General features: G+C 35.5%; 1 protein-coding gene across 1 annotated transcript; it reads left to right on the top strand.

Annotated features, from left to right (window-relative positions):
- The first annotated feature begins 2,242 nt into the window (after window positions 1–2,242).
- Window positions 2,243–24,306, top strand: LOC149572831 (uncharacterized). The gene is made up of 2 exons (XM_089813904.1): window positions 2,243–2,681; window positions 23,849–24,306. Exons 1-2 carry the CDS (start codon window positions 2,496–2,498, stop codon window positions 24,038–24,040), a joined length of 378 nt encoding a protein of 125 aa, XP_089670030.1. The 5' UTR covers window positions 2,243–2,495; the 3' UTR covers window positions 24,041–24,306.
- Window positions 24,307–24,858: the final 552 nt, after the last annotated feature.

Genomic DNA, 24,858 nt, shown 5'->3' with positions numbered 1-24,858 from the left:
CACCCTAGTGCAATATAAGGAGGCTCTTCCTCAGATTGACCATCTACATTAGCCCCATGATCACTTCCCTTGAGCTCAGGCTCATAATCAGATGCACTTGCCTCAATAATTTCTATGTCTTCTCCACTTTGGCCAGATCTAGATGCAATTTATAAAACTGCATTCCACAAAATAAAAATAAAATTATAACAATGATCATAATACATTTCAGCCCAAATAAAAATAAGTTATACAAACTAGTTTCAGCCTACTTAAAACTTTACTATTTAATTTTAGCATTTACTCTCTCTCTCTCTATATATATATATATATATATATATATATATATATACATATACATATACATATACATATACACATACATATACATATACATATATATATGGGAAGCTAAATAGTAAATACTAAATATGTTTAAACATATTTTTATTTTAAAAACAATAAAAAAATTAATATAGATAATAAAAATCATAGAACTATCAACTATCTACTATCAACAAGATTCAAGAATGAAACATTCAAAAATTTAAAGTTGAAACCTGAAAGTAAAACTAAATACTAAATTTAAAAATTATAAATTGATTTCTAAAATTAAAAAAACTTACATTGAACTGGAGGAGACACTTGCCAAATCAAATCTTTTTGCTCCTCTTGATCTTGCAATCCCTTGCAAAATCACCCACTAAGCTCTCACAAACTCCTCTAACCTCTTTTGCTCACTTAGCTCCTTACTGCTCCAAAACAATGAAATGAAATGGTGAAATGAACATGAGTTATATTGGTCTTATTAAACCTTCAAATAGATCACATGGGACCCACACCCAATTAGGGTTAGCACACATAAAAAAATAATTCTAAAAATAAATGCAAAAATGTTTTTTTTTCTAACTTTTTTGGCCATTTAGCTGGCCACACCTCGCGAGCACCCCCACACCTGAGCACCTACCACACACCTAGGTCTCGTGTCCCACTCGGGTGCTCGACTAATGCGGTTGAGGTGCGATGACACAATTTCAACCGACAGGGGTACTCAGGTGCGTGATGCACTCGCACCGAGTGTGTATGCGCACCGAGTGCTTCAGGTTATTGACCTAGGTGCATGCACCCAGGTTACACTAGAAACAAGTAATTAGAAAGGAAAGAATCATTTTGTTTGCAGAGGAAACATGTTAAGAAAGGCAATGGATATGATTGTTTTTCAAAGGTACAAGGTGGCAGAGTTCTATAAGTTATCATCTTTAAACCAAAATATTCATGCCTGGTGATAGGGGTTTGCAGGGTTTCATGTCTAATTTACATGGGGTTATGAAGTCTGTAGAGACCCATGCCACCTGATATGTGAAGGGAGTGAGCCTCATATTAGGAAAAATATGGGGATATCAAACAATTGTGCCTCTTTTGCCCCTTGGGAGTTTAATGTTGTTGATGAAGAAGAGAGATAGATGGATTGGGAAAATTGTAACTTCATGCTAATAGTGTTAAGATGTTTGACATGTATAGTTTTCAATAGAAGAAAGACTTGTTGAATGGAAAATCAAAAAATTGTGGTTGCATCATTTCCTCTGAAGCATGATTGTCATAGAGTTCTGATTTCTCCAAATCAAATGGAATTAGCAGTTTAAAAGATAAAGAAGGGAAAAATTTGGGATTTAATGTACTTCAAATGTAAAGAGTGCAGTTAAGTCTGACTAAAATAATAGATAAACATAAGAATGGTGAAATCAAGGAAATATGGATTATTTTAGCATGTGTGACTAAAAAGGAACACTGTGCTTTTCTGATTTTAGTGTAAAACTATCAAGTTTTACAGCTGTCAAAAAGAAGATTAATTCAAAGATACTACAAGCACATCAAAGAATTTTTTACTCAATTTTACTCATTGGAAAATCTAGAAATATTTTATTTCAACTAAAATTCTAGTGTAAAATTAAATTTTAGATAAGAAATGTATACTATGATTTTCATTACTCAACAATAATTGATTAAGCATATTTTCATGAAACATATTTTTTTTATGACTTAAGTAAACCATTTTTATGTCTTTCTCCATTAAAGAACAAACCCACAATTTCTATTCATTCTCTAAGTATCTAGATGAATGTGCCAATTTTCATGTCTTAAGCTTATGTGCTTAATAAATGAAACTTAGATTTTTGTTTTGCGTGTTTTGAATGAGGTGGTAGTATTGCCTTTTAACATAAAAGATAAGATATGCACAATCCACATACCAACGTTCATAAATATTCAACTCAATAAGACACACACCTGCCTGAAACAAAATGAAAATTTCCTTTCAAGACTTTTAGGATAAAGATAGCCATTTGGCACATTCTATATTTTGGATACCACAGACGCCTTGGATATTATTGAGTACAGAATGTTGTTAAAAGAGAAAGCAACAGAACTTACGAAGACTTCCATCTGTTAGACATGATTTATTCATAACCGCTTTTGTTCTCTTAAAAAAAACTGCAGGTTTGTTTAGAGAGGACAAGATGCACAAGGATCAGATTTTGAAGTTGGCCAAGGGCTTTCGAGGGAGGGCCAAAAATTGCATACGCATTGCTAGAGAGCGTGTGGAGAAAGCCCTTCAGTACTCCTACAGAGATCGCCGAAACAAGAAACGTGACATGCGTGGTCTCTGGATTCAGAGGATTAATGCTGGAACACGCCTGTATGGGGTATTTCACAGCGATACCTTTCTTCTTAAACTTATAGACTTGTTTAGTGGTACTTGATTGTTTCGGAATCATCCTAAAATTCAGTAATTTACTAGAGAATCCACTAGACCAATTTATTTTTGGAAATAATGCATAGTAACAGTAGAGCCATATATTAAAGGGCATACAAAACATTTTGTATTATCTCATTAATTTGTGAGCTTTTGTCAAAATAAATTATTCCCTTGAAGCTTTGTAGTTGTAATTCTCTCTCTCACCACACATGCGCACATAGCCCCCCCACTCTCTCTCTCTCACACACACACACTCAAAACATAAACAAGACCGTTTTGACGTGATAAGATTACAAATAAATTCTTGGACTAACGAAAGTCTTATAACATTGTTTTCTTGTATCTGGGAAGAATTTACTTCTATTATATATCTGAAAGCAATCTAACCTAGGTTAACATTCTAATAATGATCATTCAAACATTCTAATAATGATCATTCAATGTCCATGTGCTGTTGATTTCTGTAGTAGCTTCCAAGCTTAGTCGCAAGGTTCCAATTCTAAATCGAGTTTGCCAATCATAAAATTTGGTAAGGGTAAAAATTCAGAAAAGAATCGGCATTAATTTAACTTAATAAATTTATTTATTTTTAAATATAAGTAATATGTCCACAAAATTGTTAAGATAGTTTGACATTGCTAAATAATTGAACTAAATAACTCAATATTATTTTAAAATTAAAAAATGTTATTATAAATAACAATTTTATATTAGATATCATAAAATTCAAATGAAGTTTGGAAAGGGTAAAAATTCGCTGAAACTCGAACTTCATGGCTGAAATTTGGCATACCCTGCGACTTAGCTGCCAAGTGATGCAACTGTTCTGCAGTTTTTCTGAGAAGCCAAGGATATATTATTTTAGGATTATCAAACTGTGTTCCTATATATTTATTTTGAGTTGCCTGTCACTCCTCATGGTCTGATTCATAGTTCACAGACTCAGACTTGGAGAGTAATGGGCATTTAATGCATTGACATATTTGCCCATGTCTTTGTCTATATAAACGTGAGAGTAAATTTTGTGAAAACTCGTCCAGCAATAAAATTAGAGGACTCAGCATCTCAGAGAGTACTCCCAGAGTTTGAATACTATGGTCTGAATGGTATGATCCATGTTAAGCTTTGCAAGAAATCTCATCATGGTTTTTCTTCTTTACAGTGACTTCATTCATGACTAGCATTGGCAGATTGTCAATATGGGTTCCAAAATAATTTTGTGTCAGGCAGAAGGCCATTCTCAAATTTTGGGTTTTTCCCTTGGAACTAAAAAAATGTCCAATTAGTATGAAGACAGTAAAAATATCAAGTAATTGGTAGGTAATCCTCATAGATTTTGGAATAGGATATTCCTTGAAAGTTTTGATGGCTCAATCATACACTTGCTCACCATTATGTATATATATGTGATTGAGCACATGGACTAGGCCTTGTACATTTGCTTTACAAAGATTTTTGATACAAGAACTACACAGTATATGGAGTTGACCCTCGCTTCCTATTGCATAGGAGAGGATTTGTCATTCCAACTTTTAAGTAAGAGTTCTGCTAATATTGGTATTATATAGGCTTTTGGAAATCCAAAACCAAATGGCTGTGTATTCAGAGGAGTTTTGTTGAATTTGTTGGTTACTTTGATGACTTGTCAAGTCATGGAGTGAGCCTACTTAAACAAAGCCTCGGGACTTGGGCCATGTCCAGGCAAGTCTGGTCAGATTTGCAAGACTCACTGAGCCGATTTGAAGACTAGCCAACTCATGTAAGTGGAAATCATGAAATGAAAAAGCAAAAACCACTAGGGAACTGCAAAATATACAAAAAGGCACTTACAGCACTCAAAAAGCCATTCATTTACTTTGCAAGCAAAAAATGGACAAAAAAAGACCATTAAAGAAAGAATACATCCATTGAATTAAATAACAATGCACTAGCAACAGACATTGAATTAAATGAGCTTTAACAGGTTTGTAGCAGGACACAAGAAACCCACATCAAATTTGGAGGAGCCCACTGTCAATTTTGAAGTAGATCATCATAAATTTGGAGCAGCCCATTGTCCATCTCTTCAAATTGGAAGAAGCATTTTGAATCTTTTCTTTTTGTTTTCTGCTTTCATCTGGTATATATTTTGCATTTGTTAAATTTTTTTTTCCCATCTTCAACTTATGGAATAAGAAACAAAAGATGGGAAAAAGAAGAAAGCTTACCTCTATTTTTGTTTTGTTCCATAACTGTTTTTTCCTCTTTTCTTTCACAAATCCTAAATGTTTCTTTTTCTGATTTTTAAAATTGTTTTCGTTAACAAATAATGAATGTTAATTAATTTTTTCCTTTCTTTACTACTTGCAATCTATAACTTCTTATAATGTCAGCACTTATTAGAAAGGAGCCGAATTAGAAATATTGCATAATAGGGGATTGGATTGGGGAGTTACTTTTCAATTGTATAAACTGAAAATTAGTGGGCGAGATATTAACTGTATCAAATTTCACTCTGTAAACATGCTTGGCTGAGATGTTTTTGTGCACACAAGTGCCAGTTGATGTTTTGCATGAGGTGGAAACTAATATAGAGTCCTTTGATGAGTAAAATGACCAAAAAAGGATGCCAAAAGAAGCAATGGTTTCCATACGGAAAGGTCAAGTAGATTCTTTCACTTTTGCAATTCCTCTATTCTTAACTTCAAGCACTAACAGTAGTGTTGAGCATAGGGTCCAGGAATCCAGATTGTATTTGTATATTGTACCACACTACGGTAGGTTCATAATTGTTGCTTGAGAATAGGGTTGAAATATAATTATCCATCAAGTAGTGAGGAGTGTAGTCAAAGGCATTTGTTTCTATTGTTTGTTTCCATTTCACAAAACCAAATAAGTAGTTTATATTTTTGTTTTAAAATATATTTCTTGATTAATTAATGTCACTTGAATTTCTAAATATAAGGGATTTTTGGATTTAGATTTCGAAATTTAGACTTATTTTTGATTTTTGATTTGCTTTAGTCTATTAGCAAAATCCAACAGGTGCTATTTTTGTTGTTGCGGTCAGTTATGCTCAGACTTGTTCTACTGGCATGTGGCACACTCCCTGACGAATTGCAACACATCCTTGAGGCCCTTTCCTGAAAATCTCTCACATATTTGCCTATATTTCTTGAAGCATTTGGGGTGTTACACGAACGGTGGCACATGGACCACCCTCAAGATCTCCTGATACATGATTCGGGGACCAAGAAGATCTTGTCTTGTCGTAGATGACATCATCCATCACCTTGTACCTATCATTGTGAAACTGTCCATCCATCAATCGGCAGGAAAATTTATTCTTGGAGTACTCAACCAAAAAGTGAGCCCTCCAATCAGCCAACACTTGGGATAAAGAACATATGGCAGCTCTCTTGGATAAAGCATCGACAACCACATTCGTCTTCCCTATCACACATTATATGTCAAAGTCATTGACTTGAATCTTGTTCACTTGCTTTCATTGCCTCTCGTTCAAATCCATTTGCTTCAAGAAGTATTTAAGGTTTTTGTGGTTTGTCCTAACCACAAACTTCCGACCAAATATTGCCTAAACCTGGACAGTGCATGTATGAGCATGAGCATCTCCTTGTTGTAGATCAAATACAATATTGTAGTCTTCCTGAGTTTCCAACTCTCAAATGCAATGGGGGGACGATTTTGCATCAATATTGCTCTAATGCCTTCCCTTGATGTGTCGCAATCAAGGACAGACAGTTGAGAGAAGTCAAGCAATACAAAGACTAGGCACATACTCATTATCAATTTCAACTTATTGAATGCATGTTGTGCCTTCTCTGCTCAACTGAAAGCACTCATCTTAACAAGGTTGGTCTATGGAGATCCAAGCCATGAGAATCCCTCACAAATCTCTTGTAGTAGCTACATAGACCAAAAAATTTGCGCTACTCTATAAGTGTCCTTGGGGGTGGCAATAATGAATGGCTTGTATCTTCTCCTGATGCACCTGCACTCCTTGTGCACTACTGATGTGGCCTAAGTATAGAATCTCTATCATGCCAAACTCATGCTTGGACATCTTCGCAAACAACAATTGTGATTCCATGATCCCCAAAACCTTGTCGAAGTGCCTTAAATGTTACTCCCACATCTTGATGTATATGAGCATGTCATCAAAAGACTACCAATAGAAACTTTTGCAATTGTTTGTTGAAGATGTGGTTTAACAAGATGGAAAAGTAGTAGGCACATTGGTTAATCCAAAAGGCATGACCATGAACTCATAGTGACCATAGTGGCATCAGAAGACGATGTTGTGGACAACTTACACTCTTACCCAAATTTGTTGGTATCGGGATCAAAGATCAATCTTTGACTGCTCCATGAAGCTCACCTTACAACTCGTCAATCTGTGAGATGGGGTACCAATTCTTGACTATCTTTTTGTTCAGGGCCCAATAGTTGCTACATAGCCTAAGAGTCCCATCCTCCTTCACCGAGACTATTGAAGATGCAAAAGGGCTTTAGCTAGGTTTGATGTGTCACATGTAAAGAAGCTCCTAAATCGCCTTCTATATCTCGTCCTTGAACTTCTTGGATGATGGTATGGAGTTTTGATGACTGATTTGGCTTGCTTCTCCAACCGTCTTGTACTCAAAGCCTCTATCTGGTGGTACCCCTAGGTAAATCAAAATGTCATTGAAAATCAAACAGGACCTTCCCAAAACTGTTTGTAGCTCATCATTGTGGTAATGTGTATGCTGGCCAACCAAAAGTTTGGATGATACAAAGCATCGTGCTACCCATACCACATTATCATGCCTCAAAATTGCCTCCATGCACTTGGCTGAAACCACCCTAGGTCCTCCATTGGACATTCCTTGCAAAACCACCTTTCTTCCCTTCAACCTTGAATGAAAACTCTAAACACTTGAAGCTTTGGGTGTATTTGTCAAGAGTCTCCATCCACAGAGTGCCCAAAATGAAGTCATTTATGACTATGTAGTTCCCCATGGTGATGCTCATCTATGGTACCATATGCTTGCAGTGTAGGAGCTCATTTGTTGAGACCTTGACCTCAAATCTCTCGTGCTCAACTATGTGCGATTCTCTCTTGGTTACTATGAGGTGTTGATGAAATTGAACGTGGCCCCACTCTTGAGCTAATGATGACCCACTATCCTTGTTGAATACACTGAATGTTGAGAGGGGAGGGGGTTGAATCAGCATGCATATAAACTTAACTATTCGGTCACAATCCCTTAATGATTAACTTCAATCCAACTAACCATCAGTAAAATATATTGCAATGATAATACACAAAAAACACCAGATTTACAGGAAAACCCAATGCAGGAAAAGTTGGAAAATCCACAGCCAGAATTTTACTCACAATATATTACAATGATTGTTTTGGGTATGCTGCCAAGGAAGTGCTACGGGAAAACCCACAGCCAGAATCTTACGCACAATATATTACAATGATTGTTTTGAGTATGCTACCAAGGAAGTGCTTTGCTTCCTAAAAGGACTTGTGAGCTGAAGCGCACTGCCTTGGGCCTAGATACAAATCTGCACAAGCTACCAAAAGAGAAAACAATCTTCTAGGTACAAGGAACAAGTTGAAGCACAAAGAGTTCGTTCTCAAGTGCATAGGTGTTTCCATATTGGAGGCAAATGGGAGAGTGGAAATGTACGACAAGTTGTATCCTTAATTTAAACTATTATTGCCAGAGCTTTTTCCCTCAAGGGTTTCTCCACAAAAATCTTGTCTCGTGATTCTTTTATGTTTTCTGAATTTTGCTTCTTTGCTGTTAACTAATGGTGATGTTATCCTTTATTTGTTGTTGTAATAAGTTCACTTAAGGTGGTGTTGCATGTTATGGTGTCTGATTCTTTAGCATCACAAATAAGGATCTAGTCATGGTAATTTCTTATTAAGTTTACTTAATTTCAAATATGCATATCAATTGTAGTTTTTCAAATTATAGTAGTCTAAGCCTAGTATCTCATCAATTGATGTCATAAATTGAGAACAAATCTTTAATGTTAATTCACTGGGTAGAGATTGAATTTTTTCCAACAAGTAGTATTAGAGCTAGTTTGGCGTAAGTCATTAGATTGCTAAGAAAAGGGATCTCTTACCTTTTTTGTTATGTTGGAGGCTTGCAGACTGTAGTGCATATTTTGCAAGTTAACCGTGTTTTGTGGATCTGAAATTGGAAGCCATGGATATTGCTACTGTTCTCTATATTGAGCATTGGAAGTTCATGATTTTGGATCCTTATGGAATTGGTCATGTTTCTTGCATAATGGTCACTTGGAGCTCTTGTTTGATAACATGTGAATATCCTCTTGTTTGGTGATTTTATTCCTTTACCTCATTATCATGCGTGGTGCGATGGTGTTCATGTGGTTACTTTTGACATCTTGGTCATATGGAGAAACACACTCTTTAGACTACATAATGTAGTGCTTTGGTTGGGTTCATAGTTTTAGCCCTTTGATACATTGGTATGTTTATTGCAGTGATACAAAGAAATGGCTATTTGGAGTACATGATGCAGTTGTATATTGAACTCGTAGTAGTTGGCTTCTGTGCATGAGATGCTCTTTCACTTTTGATAGAGTTTTGACGGTGATATTGGTCATAATGCCATGCATAGCTCAATATAACTTTGAAGTGGGAGCTTCACACAGTTACATAGTGTACTGTGTTCTATCATGATCTTGGTTCTTTCAAAGTTGTTGCTGTTGCAGTTCATATTTTAATGATGTGAGAGATATGGATAATATTTGTTTGGAGATGGATTATATATTGTGATGGTTGTTGGTGTCATTAGGAGCTTCTATTATGTGAGAGCTCATTGACATTGTCGATACTATTGACAGAGGAGGCTATCTTCATGTGATTGAAGGTTCTTGACATCTTAGTTTCCATGAAGGACACCTGAAGTCTTTGGTTGGATTGCGATGAAGGACTCATGAAGTCTTGTTGATGTGAGTTCTATGCCGCTACAACATGCATAATCAAAGACTTAGTATTTCAAACAAAACACCAAATCACCAACTCTCTCTTGAACAAGGTAGCTCATATGCTAAACAATGTATATGGACTGTGTGATCAAACGAGACAACTGCAAGGCTCTTTCTTATTGTGGACTTTCACTCAGTTGTGATGATGTGCTATGCTGGTATTACAGAACTTGACTTCAACTACTTCTAACCAAACAAGCTGCAAAGGGAAAAAGGTTTAGGGAACTATCTACTCCTAGAATGTAAGAGATGATGAATACCTTTGTAACTCTACTAGGCCTAGTAGAGTTACAAAGGTATCTTCTAAGGTAAATGCACAATTTTCAAGCTATAACCATTCCATTAACACCATCCATCAATGCATATCAATGTGGAAGCAATGGTCAAAGTCAAGCTCATAAATATGCCATTCCACCATATAAGACAAACTTATAATCAACAAGAAGCTAGTAGTTTGGCCTAAGTGAGTTCACCAAATATGCATCCAAATTATCTTCCAATTAACTAATTACTACTTCTAATCAATATGAAATGAAATTCTAATCTAAGTGAGGAAATGTAGAAACCATGTAACACCCCAAAATGGTGTAAGTAATCCACCATGAAGACCAACAATGAATTATGAACAATATTGACAGTAGCAACAATCTCAACAAGTCTCTCCTTACAAATGACAATGCCTTGCCTTTCATAGTAATTCAATTACAATGAGTGGCTTTGATCACTTCAAAATTAAGAGCCAAGATTATGTGAACAAAGCCCTAAGATAACTACTATTAGAATATTTTTAGTATCCTAAGTTCTTGCTATATTTAGCTAGTTCTTCTAGAACCTTAGTTAATGGTCATTTAAACTTTATTATTAGTTGCCTTAATCAGTTCTATTTATAGACATTTTGATTTAGACAACATTGCTTTTTTGTTTTGTGTTTATAAAAATTTTCCCCAAAATTATGAGTTTGCTCTTGTTTGACCTGGTTAAGGTTTCTACAGTTTAGGAGAGTTGTCTAGTTTTTGGAAAGGTTTTACTGTTTTTTCCTTAAAAAGGTAAAACATAAAACAATGTATTGTATGCTAATCCGTGTCTTAGATTCTGTACCAGCTATTTGTTTGGTTTTGGTCGATTTTTCTCCTCAAAAATTTCTAATTTCTATAATTCATGAAGTTTGTGTGGGATTTTATGATAGGTGTTCTTGTGTTTGGGTTTTTACCATATTTTTTCCGAAAAACAATGCTTTGTTCACTTCAAATCATGGTATCTTGTAGTATGTTTATGTAATACCCCCAATTCAGAACTTACAAAATTGTTTTACGGTTTAATAAGTTTAAATTAAAGGTTGAAACTTATTCATTATTTATTGTTGGTGTAATCAACCATTCCAATTAACGATGGTATAAAGTGGCATAATTTAATACTGAATACAGATCCCATGAGTCAATATACTTGTTATGGATATAAACAATGTAATTATAAGCAAAGGCAACAAGAGTCTTTGCTTATAATTGAGTATTTACCTTCAGGCTATCAAAGGTAAGAAGGAAAGACAAACAACGACAAGATTCAATATGAGGAAGGCTCATATCCATACACACATAAATATGATTAATATAGAGCCTACGTACGAACAACATGTTTTGTATGATTTAGGGCCTTCACCGTTGACAACTTGAATATCAATTAAGTGAAGAAATGGACAAGAAGTACTAAATGTGCATACACAAAGAGTAGAGGATTCGAACCATATATACACACACACACATATGTATATATATATATATATATATATATACATATATACATATATATGTATATGTGTATATATTATATTGAACTTTCAACTACAAACATGGCTTCCAAGACTAGTAGTAATAAGAAGACCATGAGCAATGTTTATTAAGACAAGGAAATTGTAATGTCCCTTTTCTAGCACATGTTGTATGATGTTGTCTGAAATATCCCAAACGGATATTTACCTGATTTCTTCCACTCTAATATATTCAAAACTTAAATATAGGCAAATGTATTACGAAACAACAATAGAAACCAGCAGATTCTCCAACAGTTATTAAAATCTTTCTTTCTCAAAATAATGTTCAAGATTCAAGCATATGAAAATGCGTTACAAACCAACAGTATAAAACTAGTAAACTCTCATACAACTCCTCAAAACATGTTACTGCATTATACAACAGCAATACAATAACCAACATTCAAAATCCAATCTTAAACACAATTTGACAATCAAATTGGAACACTAGGAGAAGAAGTTGTAAGCGCATACGAGACACTTGAAGTGACGTCTCCACGGACAATGGGTTTGCGTCCACTGTCTGCCGGCACGAGGGGCTACATCCTCACATTGGCTGAAAGCCGAAGCTTTCCGAAGAGTCTCATCTCCTTTTATCCTCATAGCTGTGACTCTTCGACTCCCTTCTTGGCTTTTCTTCTTATCTCTCTTTGTCCTTTTTAGCCCACTTTATAATATTAAATTGACCTTTTATAATTTGAGTCCACGCTCTCCAAGTCAATTTTAATATTATATAAATATGTCTTTAACTTTTCTAATGTCCCAAAAAGGGGACATTACAAATCTTCCCTCCTTGAAATTGCTTGTCCTCAAGCAATTAGTACCAAGATCCGGCCACACTACGAAGCAAGGTGTCACTCTGCAATCCATCCATCAACCGGATCCCTTATGAATCTGTAGGTAGCCTTGTAGCCCAATATGAAAACAAATCCGACTACACTGCGAAGCAAGGTGTCACTCTGCAACCCATCCATCAACCGGATCCCTTACAAATCTGCAAGTAGCCCAATCTGAAAACAAATCTGGCCACACTGCGAAGCAAGGTGTCACTCTGCAACCCATCCATCAACTGGATCCCTGGATCCCATATAGCTCTATGAAATATCACTGCACCTGTAGATTGTACAACTTTGATTATCCTCTCATCCAGTCTCAAACTTAGGAGAACTATAATAAAATCCTCAATAAGCCATAGATATATACTGTCAACACCAGGATCCCAAACCTTGTTGCCATGACCATTTGATATGATGAGGTAGAAATGTATCAAGGGGCTATGTATAACCTAGTGGATGGTGACGACCCAACCTAAATAAATGATATAAGAAATGAGTTGCTTAAAAGTTGAAACTAACATCATAGGCACATCAAAAACCATACCGTCGTCATAAGTCTGGAGAACCCCCAAGTACATAGGTGCTATGAGTAAGTATGCAACTGTAAAGCCATTTGCTATGATTGAAACATAACTTTCATCAATACTCCACCAAGATCTATTAAGTGGCTAATGTAGAAAATCCATCCAACTCCTGTATGGGGTGAAATCGGAAACCATATTTGGACTGATCCAATGACAAGCGACAGTAGTCAATTCACTACTCCCATCCTGTGACTAAGATTCATTGCTAGGAACTGTACTAAGATTCAATATTCTGAAATCAGAATCATCTTCTTCATGACAATCAAAAGGAGTTCCTTGTTTATCTCAAAAAGGGCATTATTAGAAGTCCAATCAGCATCCCACTTCAAACATGGGGTTGTCTATAAGCTGAATGTGATTTGAAACTTTGGTACTTGGTCTTTTGGGACAACTATCCAAGTCATAAGTCTACTGAATGCTGTCAAGTTCCTCAATTACTTCTTGGAAAAACTCGTGCCTTTCTTTATCCTCATGTTCTTGAAAATGGTTTGTGATCCTAATCTGATTTTCCGCTTCCTGAAGAGATAACTGAGTATCATCCAATGCCTCACGAGCATACTTAAGCTCCCTGTTGAGCTCCTTAACCTCATTCCTTTCTTTATTCAACTGATCGACGTACATTCCAACCACCTTAAGAGCATAATCCCTTTTGGAAAGCAAACATAAGTAATTTGGTTTTATAGATTCAATGGCTGTTTTGACCACCTGCAAATCAACAACAGGCCAATCTCCTTCCACTTCCCTTTGGGCCTTCCTATAGAGATCTTCAACCATCTTGTGAGTGCTGTCATAATGTACCAAACATGCCACAACCATGTCTTCACGGACCTTCAATTGGTTCTTTAAGGTATGCATTTCATAATTGTCATGTTGAAGTGGTTCATCGTCCTGTAGTGTCATCTTAGATTGTTCCTCTAAATTCATGTCATGGGCATTAGAAATATATGGTTCATCATACAAAGATTCCAACTTGCTATTACCTTGTGTGCAACCAACCTCATCAACTTGCTTGTCAAAACTAACCTCCAAATCACCAACGTAGAAACTTACACCCTGTGTAACATCTTCTATGTGATCACGAGAAGGCTGCAAATCAATAGTAGTTGACTGCTCTTCTTTTTCAAGACCCTCTATTAGATGACTTGGGTCTGCTAGAAATTCTTCATACACATTTTTGCATTGGTCTTTGTAAGCAGATCCTGAACCAATTCCAAATACTTCCTTTTTGCCATATCAGTCTTATTTTGCTGCTCTGCATGAAAATCCATGTAATCATTGAACGATAAGTCATTCTGAATTCGAGTAGGAAGTTTTTTATATTCTCTATAAATGTTGAGTATTTCTGCTCTTATATCAGATTCAAAATTTTGGGTTAACTGTTCTTGTAGCTTCATAGTAACTTTCTTGATTTTATCCAAATCCTTTATTTGCCAAATTGTCAAGATGGATACTCTTTTAAAATGTAGAAAACCGGTGTGCAGAGATCTTTAACAACACTGCTATAGCATTTTGGAGAATGCTGTAACAAAGGAACATCCTGAGTGTTTTGGGCTGAGTTTGGCTTGCTGCCTTGAGATAATGTTTAACTAATTTTCTAGGCTGACTTTTGCCCACTCTTCAACTGACCTTTCAAACCATGAATTCTAACCTCATCACTTGCAGCATACTAACTATGACTGTAATTCTGAATTGAGGTTGTAATTCAGACTGGCTGACTGCTAGCCGCAAATTGGAAAACTCACATGCCCATGTTGAATAATTTAATAGAGGCAGATATAATGAGTTTCGAGGTAGGTAAGTAGTGAATGAGCAACACCAATTTAGAAATATGCGACCTGAAATCAAGAACACTGAATTTGTTTCCTCAATGAATTCATCTATATGTAATGTTCTTGCCAGTGCATCTCCATTTGATTACAATCTTAGGCTTCTTAACTAAAATCAGCAATGTTATCACTGTTTGTCTTCTGCTTATCCTGAGCACATGAATGCAATCGATTCCGTTACTTAAGCAAACTTCCAATCCTCGAATGAGCGCACAATACTTAGCAACATTGTTTGTGACAATACCAACACCTTCCTTTATCTAATTGGAAACCCCAAATAGAAATATTTGGTCACTATCTCTGTATTGTGCCTTCTATCTCAAAACCACAATTAACAAAATGGTAAGAGGAAATTGTTTTTGTGTATCCCGAAAAATACATATACAAAGATATGAAGAAAGATAACACAGGCAAGGTATCTCCAATATCAAAGATTGAAAATAAACTTTGCGCCAAACTTCAGATTAGATATTTTACTCCACTGAAAATTGTAGAATTGAAATCTCTTCCTCAACTCATAGAGATCTAGAAGTCTACATGATATATGCACACCAAATCCGAATGTGACAAAAAAGAATGACAGATTGGACATTCTGGCTTCTTGTTGCACCATTCAGTAATCCTATTCCAACAAAAGATGTGACCACATGGTATAGTCGTAGGATCTTGGTGAGGACTAAGGCATAGGGGCACTTACTCAAAACCCTTGTCTCAAAGGATTTTGAGGATGACGATGAAGTTGTTGCCTTTGGATGAGTATCAGAAATGAGGTGCCCATCTTCACTCAAAACTGGAGGACCCTTTTCCTGTAAGTTCTCTGTCTTAGATAGTTCTTCCAACTGTAGATGAGTCAAACATTACATGCGTACAATTTCTTTCGTGTTGAGTCATGTAATGCTTTGCATTGAATATTCCGGCATATCCCAATTATGTCCACACCTAAAATACCTTCAACTATAGTCTCGAATCAAACTCTATCTCAATGCATTCACGACAACCTGACAATCTTCATACGTTTCTCTTTTCTAAACATAGAGCCTGCTAGGCGCACAGGCATCACCCGACTTATTTGTAACGGTGTGCGTTACTAACTCTATCTTCCCGAAACCACCACCCACGTGTCAATGTGTTCGCATTATTGTATCCGCTCCTACTAAATTCAGAATAATGTCGAAGTCTAGTGAAAGCAAGCGACTTCTATTTCTGGTAAACTCATTGCTCACTCCAAATAATTTTCAACCACAGTTCCGGCTAAGTAGCAACCCACAACATCATTATTCAATTGTTACACTTCCTTGACCTTTGACATCCCTCAGTATATTGCTCGAGCATGCACAAAACTTGTGCCTTGTATGCAACATTCAATAAATCCAAAAAATGTCGGAGCTTAAATGTAGAGTGATGCCCTCCGTCAATGGAATTCCACATTCTTCTGAAATTTGCCTTCCAACTATTACAGTTGTTATCCTATCCCAATAGCCATTGCAAGAAACGATTCTTCATAGATCAACTAATACAGAGTAATTGCCGAAAACTTTAGACTCTCGTGCTTGATTTTGAGCACACAACACAAATGATATCTTGAGATGTGTTGTTTTAATTCCCCATATACATTCACAATAAGTTACAAAAACTCTTATCTCGATTGAAAGTCCATTTAAAGTAAAATAATCATTTGACATAAGTTATATTCTTCTCCCAAACCGCTAGAAGATGAAACGACACCCTTCTAATCGTTCTCTTTGAACAATCGTTTTCTAGAGCTTGTAACGTTTTACAAATACACTTGTCTTGGATGTCCATAGAAAACATCCTCCAGAATCAATTCTATGTAAGAGAAAAATACTGAGGTTGCTCCCTTCACCACGGCAAGCAAGAATGAAGTAGATGGAAGCTTTGTCTTTGCCGAGCTCCAGGTGCGATTAATGCTTGAATTTAAATATTTGAGGTCGTATGAATTTATTTATTACCGCATAACATTTGCACCCAAATGATCCAATATTGGCCTTGGCTACACCTGAAATGCAATATTTAATTGTTCCTCACATTTTCTTTGTCATAGGAGCTTGATACTGAAGATTTATCCCTCTATTGAAGACACTGTATATCATTTATCTGGCCAAGTTGCAGTCGAAACTCTTCTAGCAAAAGAATTAATATCTTAAAAAAAACTTTAAGAACATCTCTCTTGCACTTGCACTTTGCGAAGTCGACCAATTAGAATATATGGACTTCCATTGAAATGATGAAAAGAAATCGACACAACAAATTTTCTCGACTTTGATGAACAAAAATTATTCACTACTTCTTCAGAAATATGAATCAATTCCAAATTTTTTGTAAATGTCTGTTATACATAACCCATTCAGGCTAGCAAGAAAAACCAGCACTAATACCACTGAAATATCCCAAATGAATATTTACCCGATTTCTTCCACATTAATATATTCAGAACTTAAACATAGGCAAATGTATTACTACGAAACAGCAATAGAAACCAGCAGATTCTCCAATACATATTAAAATCATTCTTTCTCAAAATAATGTTCAGGATTCAAGCATATGAAAATGCATTACAAACCAATAGTATAAAACCAGTAAACTCTCATACAACCCCTTAAAACATGTTACTGCATTATGCAACATCAATACAATAACCAGCATTCAAAATCCAATCTTAAACAGAGTTTGACTGTTAGATTGGAACACTAAGAGAAGAACCTATAAGCGCATATGAGACACTTGAAGTGACGTCTCCACAAACAATGGGTTTGCGTCCACTGTCTGTCGGCATGAGGGGCTACGTCTTCACACTGGCTGAAAGCTGAAGCTTTCCAAATAACTCTTGCAAGAGAGAACTGAAATCTGAATCATAAGTCAAGCATCCCAAATGAATGAGTCTCATCTCCTTTTATCCTCACAGCTGTGACTCTTCGACTCCCTTCCTGGCTTTTCATCTTATCTCTCTTTGTCCTTTTTAGCCCACTTTATAATATCAAATTGACCTTTTATAATTTGAGTCCACGCTCTCCAAGTCAATTTTAATATTGTATAAATATGTCTTTAACTTTTCTAATGTCCCAAAAAGGGGACATTACATTGTCATTAGCCTATTTTTTTATGGTCTAGTAGGCTAACCAGGACATAAAAGGGACTTTTGGGGCCTTTTGGCCTAGGCAGTATTAGTCACAGCTCATTTTGAGGTGATTTTAGGCAGTTTTGGGCACACTTACTATTCATAGTAAGTCATTACGAGCATAACTGGACAACCATTGGCAGATGTGATGATAAATTGTTTAATATTGATAAGTTCATCTATTTATCATCAATATTTTTATTATGCATTAATAAAGCTATTTTATTAAGTTAAATATAATTGTTAACTTTATTAATACATAGTCTATATTTGTGGGAAATAATTAATTAAATAAGACCCTTTATTCTATAATACATTGGAAGCATAGATAAAAGTTAGTGGTGACTTAAGTGAAGGAAAATCTTTTTATATGACATGGAAATATTAAAGAAAGAAATCATGATAAAATAGAGACCGGAAAAGCAGCTATGAGAAAATAGGGGCGAAAAAGCAAAAATCTTGATATTATGGGGAAGGCCAAAAAAAATGATTTTGTTTATCCCACATTGTCAAGGTGAGTGAAAAAGGTCTTGGAAAATGCTATAAAAGAGATGGAAATGCCCTCTTTCCCCATGCCTAGTTATGCTTGGATATTGGTGAAATTGGCGAAATGCTAGAGATTTCTTTCCTAGGCGTGGAGGACGTCAAAAATTCTTTGCTTTCAATCCTAACACCATTAAGGGCCCGTTTGGCTGCTGGAATTTGCAATCCCAGTATTGGTTATTCCAGATTTGTTATTCAGAATTTGCAATCCAGTATTGATTATTCCGGATTTAAGTTTTCAGAACCTGTTTGGTTCACTAAATTGAAATTGGAATTAAAATTGAAAGTGCAAAATTTGAATTTCGTGTTTTCCATTGATTTGAACCAAAATGCGGAGCATTTGTGTGGGAAAGTACATGCCTGCAACCATGAATGGGAGAAGCCAGGAATATGTGAGATCTTTGTAGAGTCTGCCAAACAAACCCGGGATTTTTAGGGTCAAAGGGGATCTTTCAAGTATGAGATTCTATCAGAGCAAAATGGCATGTTCAAAGGCTGTTGCATTGCCATTCTTCCTTTCAAAAGAGATCATGAAGGTCTCCATGTTCATACAAAGAATGAAGATTCTGTGCATTATTGTTAGACAAGATGCCCATCTTGTGGCAGCTATTGCCAGCTGCCAATTCATCATTCAGGCTTGCAAAATACAGTGCACGACAATGAGTTATGTAAGGTTCATTTCAGCAGGCAAAAATATAGACATTGAAGACCGCAAGTATAAATGGGGAGAGACGGGAACGCAAGAAACAGGGGCGAGGGCATATCCATTTGTTTCCTTGTCCTGGCTCTGACAAATGCACAGGAAACCTCTATGATGGGTCTTGGTTCCTTGTTCTGATTCTGGCAATAATGGTATTTCTGAATATTTCTTGAAGGTAATCGTGAAACAAATCCACTGATTGTTGCCACTGGAAAGGAATGCAATGTGATAATATAACGAAAACTGCTGATGTTATTCCCTCTGGACTTGAAAATTTTATCAAATTTGTGAAAGTCAAAATAAGAATTGGAATTGCAATTCCAATAACAGCTATTTTGGTGGAATTTGCTAATTCTCATTTTGGGGCCAAAATGGGAATACAAATTCCAATTCGTAACCGATTTGACGTACCAAACTGAGAATTAGAAACAAATTCCAAATTCCAATTCCTGTTCCAGTTGAATTCCTGCAAGCAAACGGGCCCTAAGAGATATGGTCTTAGGATTCATCTTGGAATAAAAAGATAAAATCTAAAGTTTATGACAGTTTAATTTTCTATTATATAGGGTTAGAATTGGAAGATTGGAGCTGAGTTGCATTCCAAACCCTGAGCACAAGGGACAATTCATTTGAAGACTCTATTGCTTTGGTGAAGTGTATTGACTGTAAGAAATGGCCATTCAAATTCATAGCAGACTGTATCTGTACAAGTCTAAAACTCTATAGTATTACTGCAGCAGTCTGATAAATCATCTGGCAAGGTGACGTTTTAGTCTGAAGATCAGTAGAAGGCACTATATTTGGTCTGCAACCTTCTTGGACAGAATTGCATCATCCTAAAGTGCAATTTGAAGGTACTGTACGAGTTGGTGACACTCAGGGATTGTCTGTACAAGATTGTAGACAACCAAATGCTGAAGTAGCCGCAAATACCAAGGACATGTTGAACTGGAATGTCAAGGATCTACAACTGCTGCTGTTTCTTAAGCAAGCCTGGTATGCGAATTTTTATATTGTACTGTTGATAAAAATCGAAGAATAATATATTTCTGTTACTGTAATCAGAACTGAGGTGTCAAAAAGGCGATGATCGAATATTGTTGATGAATTAGTTGATGCAAGTCAGATTCTTTGTATCAAATTTTATGGTTGCTATTTCATTTCCTAAATCTTTTCATGCAAGAAACACATCTATTCATTGCAAAACAAACCAACCATCAGTATACTGTTAGAAAATAATTTTTTTAGCACTTTACCACGTGGGTTGCAAACAAACTGTTTGTCAAAATGCCAATGAGCTGAAAGTGGAGAAATAAAAATAATAATCAATTCCAGAACTATCACATCACATTACCAGCAACATGGATAACGAAAAAGGAAATAGAGGAACTGCTCCCTTGGCATCGTAGTTTGATTATTATCTGGTAACATATCAATAATTGACTATACTTATCATGAGTAAATAACGATTCCATACTCAGTGATGACTATATTGATTTTCCATCGATACTTGGCATATATCAATGAGTAAGTCTAAACAACAATACATATGATTACTTATAATAATCGGTTACAATATTATAAGTAAATTGCAATGATTGGCGTCTTCCCATTTCGTCTTTAGGCACATACTTATATTCAGCCCATCAGCTCTTAAAGGAGGATTGAAGAATATCTGATATTAAACTTCCCTTTTTGGAGTCACTCATTAACAAAGCATAGAATGTTGCTATTGCAACCTCTGGTGCAAGTGTTATATATGCATATCAGAGGTGCCATCCCTAAGCAGAGCATATGCTACAATTATATATATCTGAGACGGCTCTATTGACAGAGACAGTTTGCATATGTAATATTGAAGATCAGAGATGACAAATCTCTGCTTGAAGTTTACATGTTAAACTGTAACTACAACATATAATCTGTTTGAAGATCAGAGATGGCTTTACATGCTCGAGTGCATATAAAATATTGTAACATCAGAAACAACCTTTACGCATAAACATGTTCTGAGACTGCAGAACCATACGATCACATTGAAAGGATTCACAGTGCATTTGGAGCTACCAATCATATTTATGATTCATTATTTCGTATTCATAGTTCACTATTATTACATCCATTGTTCTAAGTAATTCATATATTTGCATCTCCATCACATAGCACTAAATAGATAATTGAAGGAGTTTGGCAAGGTTGCATGGGAAAGGGGTACTTGCGTACTTTGGGTACGGGTACAGGTACACATGCGCCTATTTTTCAAAATAGGGGACAGGGTACGTGGGCACATCAACTTTTTAATAATATAATTTTATTTTCATAGAAAATCTGAAAAAATTGAGTCATAACAATGGTTTTTCAAAACAAGAACAGTGATAAAGTATGCAGATACAATATATTATTTTCAGTTTCAGATTTGCAATAGGTTTGTAATAATAATATATGCTAAATGTTTAGATGCATAACAAAGAAGGCAGACTTTAAACATGAACAAGAAGATCATAAATCATATAACAATGACATATTGCAAATGATAAACTTCTGACTTTAGTGATAAAGTTTACTGTTAATCAATATTGTATCGAACTGATTATGTATTGAATTAAGCTTGATAAACAAGAAGATAATATGCAAACAAAAAACCATAACAAAAATCAGAAATCTTAATGTCCTTAGCTATGATGCTCTCCACTGAGTACCTGGTACTGAGGTACATGGCCCAGGGGTGTGGGTACACGTACATATGCAACCTTGAAATTTGGTAATTCACATAGTGTCCATATAATCAGAAAAGGGGACATTACAATTTTGGAGTATCTTGACTATCTGCAACTGTTTGGATTTTTTACCAATTTTTTGTCCTGACAACTGTTCTTAGTGTGTATATGTGTACAGGGAAGGGCATCTTAGTTATCCAAAATTAGGTTGGATGTTTTGTGATTTTTTCTAGTCAGAAGTTTTGCAGATTCTGGGAGGTTTCATGGCAGAATCATCTTAGTGGCAGAGTTAGTGGCAGGCTTTAGTCTCTTGTTGCAGACCATTTTGAAGAAGGTGACAACCTTCTCTGTTTTTTTTGGCTACTCTTGGTCATTGATATTCAGCAGATCTAGGGAGAGTCTTAGCAACAATAAAATGGTTTGAATGTGTTAAAGTACAAGACATGTATTGTGTTTTGCAGGGTAGTTGATAGAATGACCATTAAGGGAGGGTATTAATTCATTTTTAGTATTCCGGGTTCTTGCTATATTTAGCTCATTCTTCTAGAACCTTAGTTAATGGTCATTTTTCTCAATCAGTTATATTTTTAGACGTCTTTATTTAGACAACTTTGCTTTTTACTTAACGCTTTTTATAATGTTTATAAACTCTGTTTAAGAGTGTATTGTCAATACAATCAGTTCCATTTTTTTAAAGTTTTAACTACTAGCTACAAGCATTAAGACCAATTAAAATTAGCACCACCTTGTGGGCCAATCAGAAAATCACAATGCTTTTATCGATCAATGAGAAAATGGGCTAGGTAGAAGCTAATAGAACAAGGCACTAATCCACGGGCCAATGATAAAATTACATTGCTTTGATAGACCAATCGAAGAACAGGTTATATAAAGACATTGAACTTCACATCTACACTTGACATGATTTGATTGAATGTGCTTGGACATGTGCAGGTGGTTTTTTTAATTGGTTCATCTTCATTAGCCTTTCTCATTTTAGCTTGTTGACCTTGATGTTCTGGGAAGTTTTGGTAACTGGATTATTCCACTTGGTCCAGATGAACTTGGATTTCACTAATTCCTTTATATTACAATTTCAAGCACTCATTTGTATGTGGAATGCATGTTGAGTAGGTTTCCCCACTTGAGTAATTTTAGACAGTGGATGAGGTTCTTTTTAGTGGATGGAGCTATTTTTTTTAGCAGTTGAACTATTCTTTGATTTTGGCATCATACTGGGGAGGAAATCCATAAATATTAATAATTAAAGTTTATGTCGAGCAATTTTTTCAAGTTGGAGAGGAGGTGGAGCTCTTCATTTGTTTTAGGTTCTCGGGAGCACAGAATTAGTTCACATGGTGTTGGACATCGTTTGTAGTCTCTTGCAGGTTGTGAGGTTTTTGTTAGGTTATTATAGTTTGAAATGTTGGGTTTTACAAGGGAAAACAGTATCTTAAAAATTATTATAATTTTCCATATTTTACTGTATAATAAAGCCAGCACTCTCTTTGTTCCCACCTTTATTTGTTTCAATCATTCCTTATTTATTGGTCCATAAAATCAGAGTTGAATGTTAGCATCAATTTTCATTTTATTCCGTGGAAAAGTTTTCCAAGTTTTTGGGTTCATTTGTTATTGCAAGGTTGCAAATCATTTGTGGTTTCTTCTAGTTTTGTTTTCCTTGTTTTTATGCATTAACTGTCGCTTCTTCAGCTCTCGAGGTGGTTGCTTTTCCCCTGGTACTTCCTTTTATAACTGGATATATTTATGAGCTCCTTCCAACTAGTTTGGTCACTAGTGCATATTAATATAATTGCACAATATTTATTTTCGTCCTTTTTATTGATCTCAGTTAAAGGGAGAGGTTTGAATGAGAGTCAAAAGTGAATTTCTTGGTTGTCTGCAAAGGTCATGATGACGTGATATTCTTTTTGAAAATTTTCAGGTGAACTATGGAGAATTTATGCATGGATTGATGAAAGAGAATATACAGCTCAACAGAAAGGTCCTCTCGGAGATTGCTATGCATGAACCATACAGCTTCAAATCACTAGTGGACATTTCAAAGAATGCTTTTCCAGGAAATAAAATTCAAAGTTCTATAGCTATCCAAGATACGACAGCTATGAGCAAGTGACTGTTGCTTTATAAAGTTACCGTAAATGTAATCCTCCGGTATGAGATTGCATTTTTCATTGCCAATGATGTAGAGTCTATAGAATTGAGAACAGTTTCAGCTATATTGTGAGATTGAGAAGATACTGTACACTAGAGCTTTTCTTGGTCCCTAGTTGATTGGTATGTATTTGGGCAAAACTGTTCATTGCAATCAAGCTGAAAATGCCAGATCCAATGAACTAGCAGTATTATACAACAAATAAATAAAACTTAGTTATTTTGTTATTTTGTTGGACCTAGTGTAAAATCCAATTTACAGTGCTTCGCTATTCAAATATGCAGCAGACTTGAGCTTATTTAGTTGTTATACTAGCATAAAAGAACTGCAAATCAAATATAAGAAATTTTCTGGATGCGTATAACTATGTTCAAGCCTTCTTTTTATATTTGAAGAGACGGAAGCACAAACTCTTTTGATGCACATAATTGCTTTGGCATTTCGTAAGAACACTGAATTAAAGTATATAAACATTATAATCGAGAGCTTAGCTGTATAGTAGTATAAACACTGAATTTCATCAAATTTCAGCTGTGTATCTGCTATAGAAGATTACAACACAAACATTATGCTAATTGCTATGTAATAGTTCTCTAAACTATAAATGGTACAGCTAAATTATAAAACAAAATACTTATCCTCCAGTTTCAGTTATTACATAAAAAACAAATGCTCTCTTGGTCTATATCTCGTTAGATTCCATATTTTAAGTGTTGATTGACCGTTGAGATTATTGTTCTGGGATAAAGAGTTGCTATGGTTGCTGCTTTCTTGCATAT

Source organism: Cupressus sempervirens, chromosome 2 (genome assembly GCF_028749045.1).
Source record: "Cupressus sempervirens isolate cs-2001-9-10 chromosome 2, ASM2874904v1, whole genome shotgun sequence".
NCBI classification, from domain to species: Eukaryota; Viridiplantae; Streptophyta; class Pinopsida; order Cupressales; family Cupressaceae; genus Cupressus; species Cupressus sempervirens.
The sequence above is the reverse complement of the archived record's forward strand: the minus strand, read 5'-3'. Positions and strand labels throughout refer to the sequence as shown.

Excerpts from the sequence above, each read along its gene's own strand:
- LOC149572831 (XM_089813904.1), top strand. The coding sequence starts at position 2,496 with ATGCACAAGGATCAGATTTTGAAGTTGGCCAAGGGCTTTCGAGGGAGG. Across the intron at positions 2,682-23,848 it reads CTGGAACACGCCTGTATGGG|GTGAACTATGGAGAATTTAT; the intron begins GTATTTCACAGC and ends GAAAATTTTCAG.